This window comes from Neomonachus schauinslandi, chromosome 3 (assembly GCF_002201575.2).
Source record: "Neomonachus schauinslandi chromosome 3, ASM220157v2, whole genome shotgun sequence".
NCBI lineage: Eukaryota > Metazoa > Chordata > Mammalia > Carnivora > Phocidae > Neomonachus > Neomonachus schauinslandi.
The window spans coordinates 65,283,821-65,292,649 of record NC_058405.1 but is presented as its reverse complement, the minus strand read 5'-3'; the positions used below and the strand labels follow the sequence as shown (position 1 = coordinate 65,292,649).

The 8,829-nt window shown below is 39.7% G+C and overlaps 1 protein-coding gene across 1 annotated transcript; it reads left to right on the top strand.

Annotated features, from left to right (window-relative positions):
- Positions 1-485: 485 nt before the first annotated feature.
- Positions 486-809, top strand: SERTM1 (serine rich and transmembrane domain containing 1). The gene has a single exon (XM_021678297.1). It carries the CDS (start codon positions 486-488, stop codon positions 807-809), a length of 324 nt encoding a protein of 107 aa, XP_021533972.1.
- The last annotated feature ends 8,020 nt before the right edge of the window (positions 810-8,829 follow it).

Sequence of the window (8,829 nt, the reverse complement as noted above, 5' to 3'; positions counted from 1 at the left end):
TCAGAGCATCTACTTGGAGCATCTGTTGAAATCACAGCAGATGGAGCACATCAAAATTGTGTTTTCCTTTTTATTTATTTTAGTTCCTTGGAGAATCCTGGCACCTTAGGTACTGTGGAGGTAAAATAAAAGTTCATTTTTATATCATCATTTGTAATATAATGATATAAACATTATCTATTTCTGGAAAAGTAATTCCGTTCCCTTCCCTTCTTGAAGTGAAAACTAGAAATGAGATTTAAATGTGTTATTTTGCGAATAATGCACTCAGCTGTTTTTTTGTTGTTTGTTTTTGCAGTGCCAAGGGACACCTGATCCCCTGCTGCCTTTGAAAACCAAGAAGTTTTGTTGTGCTGATTTAACTGCCTACAATCTTTGCTGATGCTATCATAAAAAAAAAAAAAAAAATGCTGATTCTGTCCTTTTTAACCCCTGTGTGAAACTGACTTTTAACATACTTGTGCATTCTTTGACCCTCCATAAAGATGTCTGAACCTGACTCTTCATCTGTATTTTCGGGTAACGTGGAGAATGGAACTTTCCTTGAGCTATTTCCCACATCCCTGTCCACATCAGTGGACCCTTCCTCAGGCCACCTGTCAAATGTCTACATCTATGTGTCCATATTCCTCAGCCTTTTAGCATTTCTGCTTCTGCTTTTAATAATTGCCCTCCAGAGGCTCAAAAATATCATCTCCTCCAGTTCCTCCTACCCGGAGTATCCAAGCGATGCTGGAAGTTCTTTCACCAATTTGGAAGTCTGTAGTATTTCCTCTCAAAGGTCCACTTTCTCAAACCTTTCCTCATGAAGAAGATGGAAGAATTCCTGAATGCTGCAGCAGCCTAGGTTTTCCCTTGCAGGAAGTGTCACATGAACCAGCTGCTTCATGAAAGAAATAACCCCTTTCTTTTGCAACCAATTAGACCTGTTTCTCCTCCTTCACCCCTCATTTCTTGTTCCATTCATGATGCTTTTCATTTGTAAATGTAGGAGTTGATGCTGACTCAGAGAAATGTGTGCAAACCTCGAGGGGCAGAATTTCACACAAACCACCTGACAAATCGGAGCGGACCTCTTCAAGGTGGATCAGTTCATTTCACTCTGTGGGACACCTGAGGCAGAACTTATCTGAGGTTGCCTCACAGTGGGTGCTGGATATGGACTCTTGTACTTCATTTCTCTTTCAAAACCGTGAAACCAACTGAGCTAGCAGAAACTGGCAAAATTAAGTCTGAGCTACTCAGAAGATATTCTCCATATTTAAAAGATAAAGTGGAAATACCAAATTAAAAAAAAAAGTCAATTTAGATTTAATGTATAACATTCCTAAAACTGGAGGCAAAATATGCTAAATGTTTTATTTTCACTTTAACAAATGAAAATCATATTAATTGATGAATTAAGTCATCATGGAGAAGTTTTGGAAGAGTTTAACTTTTAATAGCAAGACAAATATGTGTTATGATGCAGACTGTAATGTATTTTTGCCTCTTGGGTTTTTTTTTCTATCTACGTTATAGTCATAATACCCCTACTGTTGTGGAATTCTTTGTGATAATTGCTGTTACTAAGCGACACACCCTAAGAGACAGCAAGAAGTTTTTATTTTATATTTATACTTTCCATTAGTGGAAATGAAGCATATGGAAAATAGTCACTTAGTTCTGTTTTCTGCAGTAATAACTCCTAGCAGTCATGTTAAGCATGTTCCTTTATTCAGTTTCATAGTCTTATAATTTTAGCGCAGAATTCTGTTAAGGCTCCCAGATGTCAGATGTTTGCTCACTCACATTAGGTTGCAAAACCTAAGTGACTGAATTGCTAATATATATGTTGTTATATGCTCCATGAATGTTACAGGTCTCTGATAATTAGTTGTTCTATGTTAACATAATACTTTGCATTAGCATTCCAGGATGTGGGTTTTTATTAAAAATTGTAGACATTCAAGTTACGTCGCTGCTGGGAGCTTAGTGATCCTGGGAGCCACGATACTGTGGTCACCCAAGCACTGAACTTGGGGGCTTTGTCCATGAAATGAGGCATACATGTGAGCACAGACTTGGAATATGGAAGAAATCAAGCTCCCCCTAAAAACAAAACAAAGCAAATAAACTACAGCTTCTTCAGAGTAAGAATTTTAATTTAATTTTAAAAACAAATGGCCCACAGCATAAACATTGAACTTCGTCAGCCTACGAAGCCCACTGCATCAACATGCTCTGTCTTCCCATGGCAACTGGATCATTTCTTGTTCAAAACATTTTCTAGTCTTAAATAGTGGAGCTTCAGTACATGCTTTGGATTGATTGTGCAGGCGATACCCTCTAGTAACTCAAATGGGATAAAGAATCGACCATTTTTACAAGGTATATATTTGTCATTCTAAAATGCTAAGAGAGATGATGAGGACTGGTAATGAGGATCTGAAGGTTTCTTTCCTTTTTTTTTTTTTAATCCATAAGCTTCACTTAAATCAGACCACATTGACCTATTTATATCAAAAATGTCCCCAGACACTGTAAGACCTGCACAGAGTTGCTGTCCTAAAATGTGTAATTAGTGAAAAATTTGCCTCTGCTGCCATTTAAAGCATGGCAGTATGTTGCAGTGTTATATGTAGTGTAAATGTTGGACTAGAAGAACTCCACTATTTTAGATCATTATCAGCAGTCTCTCAATATGTGTGTGTATGTGTGTGTACTAATGTATATATATTTTTTCACACACTCCCAATTAAAAGTTGTGTGAAAGCTACAGGATTACAGAGGCACTTGTGTTATCACTTTTGCTTTTTGATTAATTTTGTGCTACTTTGGTTATTGGGGAAGAAAGGATATGGATACAGTGATTTAAAAAATAATAAAGGAGCAAGTTTGCCATACAATAGGACAATCTCAGTATGATCTGTTCTAAGGGGTAACTTTATACTCTATCCTTCTGAAAGTAAAACTGCTTTTTAAAAAAATCTGCAGGCCTACCCCTGCCCACCCCCACTGCTGCAATGGTTCTTGCTCTCCAGGTTAAGTAATTAGAACCAACATTCACGAATGAAAATTAGGACTTGTCAGTTTTGCCAGGATAGCAGATTATACAATTTGAGATGAATTGGTGTTGTCTAAGAAGTTCAGAAAGGTTGGAAGACTGGTTTATAAATAAAGAAGTAGAGCCCATTGAAAGCCTGGTTCTTCTCTTACTGTTTTCACTGAGGTGGTACACAGTCTTCCCTCCTAGGAAGGCTTTTCCACCACTCTTTTTCTACACATCCTCTCTGAAGCAGGGTCAATAATGAGTGACCCCAATGTCAGCCTCCCTTCACCCCTGCAAGAGTCCCCTAGCCTTGGGGCACTGAGTTCCACACTTCCCTGATCAGAAGATTCACTTGGATGTTTGGAAAATATCCTGGTTCCCAGACCACAGCCCAGACGTGAGGAGTGGAGCCAGAGAACTGGTATTTGTAACAAGGACGCTGGGTGATGCTCGTGATCAGTGGGACACATGGTGGCAAAGGAAGGGTCACATATATTGCTCCAGTGTATTTGTGGAGACAAGAGGTCTTACCTCTCATCCACTGCCTAAGCAACTGCTGTTTCTCCAGGCTAAGTTCCCCATCCATGCACAGCTCACAGCACCCCCACCCCAAAACTACTCACTTTCCTGCAAAGGTCTAACTTCAGGCCCCCTTCTCAGTGGAAAACTGCTGCTATCATACTGGGCTCAGTATAATAAGGACATGAGGAAGGTCGCATCCCTTCTTCCCCACAACACCACTTTCATAAGACCATGTGCAAATAACGGATGAGGACTGGGGGCTAACTGAGGGATTTATAAAATGAGAGAAAATATTTTACACTGTATTAGTATACCAGACTATTCTCACAATCCAAACAAAACAGTAGCACGACTAAAAAATGAATCATTCTTGGGGCGCCTGGTGGCTCAGTCGGTTAAGCCTCTGACTCTTGGCTTTAGCTCAGGTCATGATCTCAAGGTCGTGAGATCGAGCCCAGTGTTGGGCTCCATGCTCAGCATGGAGTTCACTTGAGATTCTTTCCACTCCTCCCTCTCCCTCCCCCTTCTGCTCTCCCCCTGCTACTCATGGTCTCTCTCAAATAAATAAATAAATAAATAAATAAAATCTTGGGGAAAAAAAAAAAGAAACATTTTCAGGGAGAACTGCCAGTTTCTAGAATTGACTCTGCCTGAAGCCTGCCTTTCCCTGTTGGAGGCTGCCACTTCAAGTCAATGCCAGGTCTCACTCTGCTTTAGAAAGTCCTCTAGGATCCATCCCAGTTGATACAACATACAGACCCAAGTCTTCAGTACCACATTTCCCAGAGCCTGAGTTACTCAGGATAGAATGCTCAAAGGGTGTGTGTGGAGGGGGTGAGTGTGGGTGGGTACTGGAGGGGAGGCTGTGGGGGAAGCTCAGAGTCTCCTAGGCCAGCTCTCTTCAGAATCTCTCCATCTGTGAGAGAACAATCATGCTTCTCTTTCTTCTGGTTATCCAGTGGGCAGCTCTTAAATCCCACATGTGTCTGTGTTCGTGTACACAGACTCATACACGCAGAAACTCACACACATACACTTTCTTCTACACACATATAGCCCTCCCATTGAACAACAGTGTTCAATGTTTAGAGACCACACCTCAATTTTCAAAGTCCATTTACCTCAATTTAACCCTGCCTTCAATGGCAAGCAGAGTACAGTAGTTCCCCCATGCTCATCCTTCTACTTCAAAACTGTGCCTACACACCTTTTTAAAGAGACAATTACTAGTAATACTCCTTTTTATTGCAACAGAGCTCACTGACCCCCTCCCCTAGTCACATCTGACTATATGAAGACCTCATCAAACCACTGCAAGCACTGACTGCTTTTCTTATCTCTGATAAGATCCATTCTGAAGTAGGGTCTTCTCCACCCTGAACACTGTAAGGAGACCTAAGTCCCTTGTCACTAGACATAGCAAGCAGATATGGTTCCTGCCCTCATAAAGCTTACAATCTAGTGAAAAAGACACAAAACAAATGAACAAACAAGATGCATAATTACACTTACAATTAGCACTATGAAGAGAATAAAATGGTGAAACGATAGACAACAAGGCAAAGTCACCTAAGATAGGGTGGTTGGGGAGGGCCTTTTTGAAGTGTGTTGGGAAGAATATTCTCTCCAAAGGAGTAGCATGTACAAAGGCCTGGGCAAGAAAGCTCAGCTTATGGGAGTAGAGAAGTCAGAGTGTTACGGTGCAGAGAACGGAGTTAGAGGTGTGCAGGGACGGATTATGTAGGGATTGGTAGGTTATAGTAAGAGTTTGGGTTTTATTCTGAGTGCAGTGGGAATCCACAGAGGATTTTAAGCAGAGCCATTAAATAATGAATTTATGTTTAAGAAATATTACTCTAGCTGTTTTGTGGAAGATAGGCTAGAGATAGACAAAAAGCCCTATTCAGATCCAACCTGGGTGGAGTATGGGAGTGGGTGGAGAGTTGTTCTCCCTGCTACAAATATCATATCTGTTCATCTTCTAGCCATGGAAACGGTCTTAGCTTAGAATTAGTGTTAGCATGCAACTCTCTTCCTCTCCTCCTCCACCACACACTCACCTCCCTTCTTCCCTCCCTCCGTCTCTCCGTCTCTTACACACACACACACACACACACACACATACACACACACCTACCTCCCATTCCCCCTCTTCTCCTCTCCTTACTTGTCCCCATTTGGCCCTTGCTACACTCTTTCAATCGTTTTCAGTCCATGGTAACTCTTTTTCCAGTATTTTCAACATGATGTGTGACTAATGTTCCAATAAAACTCTAATATTGGAGCAAAGTTAAAGCATTAAAGCATTTAAAATTTTGCTCCTTTAAAAATTCCATTCCCAAAAAAGCTATCATTTTTTATGCACTATATGGCTTATCCCTCATGATTCTAGCCTCTTGTGAATGGTTGACATTTTTTAATAGTTTCTCCTCAATTACCTGCCTGCCCTATTTAACTAAGTCTACGTGCCAGAGGACACAGGGTGTGGATTCAGACAGACCTTTGCTCAAATCCCTAAGCTCTAAATATTACCTCTGTGACCACAGGCAACCTCTCTGAGCCTCCAGATTTTAGTAACCTAAAGAGAATAGTTATTTCCTTATAGGTTGTAGAGGATTAAGTAGAAATTGTATGTAAACTGTCTAATACTACATTGCTTATTACATGGTAACTAATATTGTATATGCAAACATGAAGCAAACATCATTTAGAACTTTTGGCCCCTGAAGGTTCAAATTTTCCCATTTTTTTCTGCTTACCATCTACTCTTCCTTGCCTCCATGAATTTAATCCCTCTTCCATTCTTCATTCAACCTCTACTGTTCTGCTTTTACCTAACCCCTATCTGAGTCTCCCATGACCTCAGTGAAGACCCATGAAGGGAAGAACTCACACAGCTGTTTCCCTCAACAGCAGTATTTACTTATTTCAGCCTATCCCCTTCCCAAGGACTGTGCATGTTAGAGACAGTGTAATGTGTCATAATGAAAGCCATAATGGTGGAGAGACAGATCAAGAACCAAGACTGCTGGTGAGCACCGTTTGATTTATGAAGCATCATAAATATGCTGGAGGGATTTGGGGTTACAATCAAACGAATGATTTAGGAAAGTCAGATTGGGATGTGTCAAGCAACACTGAGGCCTCTGTATATTTGCCCAAATCATCCAGTGTTGGCCCAATTAACCAGCACTTCTGGACTCCCAGTATGAGCTGCTTGGCTGCACAGCATATTGTTGGTTTCCAAACTGTCTTTATTTCCTTATATTTGGAGTAGTCTTTGTACTACTTATCCCTTGCATTCAAGAATATAAACTTATTGAAGCATTTTTGCACATTGCTACTTCTAGATTACTACATTTAACAAAAGTAGCTTCTAGTTTCTTTTTATAATAAAATTCACTCAACCCCAGAGCTGTAGTAACCCTGATAATTCAGAAGATAATTCAAGATCTCCTGTGACCCAGACATATCATTATAAACATCATTTTTGTGGTCTACATGCATAAATTCCAGGCCAGAGGGAATACTGGTTAATAAAATGCCAAATTCATTTACTATAATATCAGTTGCAATAACATTAAAAGTATCTAAACATATTTACCACTAGTAATAAAAGTAAATTCGTTTAGCTCAAGACGATTATTCAAGCAGGAATAATAATAAACAGTATTAATTGCCAACACTTACAGAGTCATTGTGTGTCAGACAATCTTTTAAGTGCTTTATGTATTCACTCATAGCACTCCACGAGGTAGGTACCATTATTATTCCCATTTTACAGATAAGGAAACTGAGGAAGGTCACAAAGTGAGTGGCAGAATCAGGGCTTCAACTAAAAAGAAATCAGGCTTTAAGTTCTACAACCTCATTATTATGCTTTACTCCTCTCTTCCTTTCATTCAGAAATAGTCACTTTTAATAGAAATTGGGAAAATGTTTACTCACAAAGGCAGGTTGAGGAATAAATAAATAACCAAGGGTTTAAACTTTATAGTACGCCCCAGACCAGTATAAACATGTACTTACTGAAATGGAGAAAAGAGCATAAGTTATTGCTCTTTTACCTATGGACCCAGGTTCCACACAGCCCCCTTTGTCACTGACATGCCTGAGGCTGAACCTGTGCATACTGAGCAAGGGTCTGCTTCTGGAGTGTGGACACAAAGACATCTCAGCCCCGTGGGCAGCCTGGGAGCATGGGGACATATATGCAAGATGTACAGGGAACCCCTTCTTGCAGCAGATTCATTTCTGATGAAAAGACAAGGTGTTCATTCATTAAACAAACATTTATTGAGCACCCATTATATATACCAGGCATTGTTTTTTGCTCTTGGGATCCAAGAGTAAACAAAGCACAAAAATCTTTCAAGAAGTTTACATTGTAGTGAAGGACAGACAATAACAAGATAAATAAGTAAAATAGATAGTAGGTTTGATAATTTAAGTGAATAGGAGAAAAAATAAAGTAGGAAAAGGGGATAGAAAGAATTAAATGTGACTGAAAGTTTAGACAGGGATAGAAAGGGAGATTTTTCTGAGAAGATGCTATTTGAGTTGCAAAGAGCAACTTTTTTGTGCCCTTCTTCCCCCAAATTAAATTATAACCCAAAGGATGATCATCTCAAGATTACAGAGTAAAAATGGTTATTGAACCTCTATTATTTCAATCACTCAGAGTCAGCCAACATAAACCTATAAACCAAACAAAGCTTTCATAGATTTATGTGGGGCGGAGGGGAGAACAGAAAAAAAAAAAAAGATTTCTTACACATTGAATTGACTTCTTGCTCTGTCTTCCATCTACTGATGTGGTCTATGTGCCCTGCTTACTCACACAAAGGATGTATGTATGAAAACAACTGGTTGGCAAGTTAAAAATAATATTAACCATTTGCTTTTGCTATCCAATTTCAAATGTTTTGGTGATTATTTTCACTTAATAGAAATAAATGCACACTTTGGTGTAATGCCAACCCAGCCTCAGCTAAATGACTAGAAGTGGGAACAAACTGCTATTAGGATTTACTAGCTATAAAACTAGCTCTAATGGAAGTCAAAAGGAAGTCTGTTCCCAAGTGGAGGATGCTTAAGCCAGCTGTTTGCTATATGTGTGGGTGCTGAAGAAAGCATTCCAGTAACAACACCAAGTCCAAAGGCATGGAGGTCTGAGAGGGCTTATTAGCAAGTCTGGGGAACTGTATAGTGTTCCACATCATTAGCACATAAACACAGGCATGAAGACAGACCACCAAAAGACCACCTTTCAAAAT

Bases quoted from the DNA above. Each gene is read 5' to 3' on its own strand.
- SERTM1 (XM_021678297.1), top strand. From the start codon at position 486: ATGTCTGAACCTGACTCTTCATCTGTATTTTCGGGTAACGTGGAGAAT.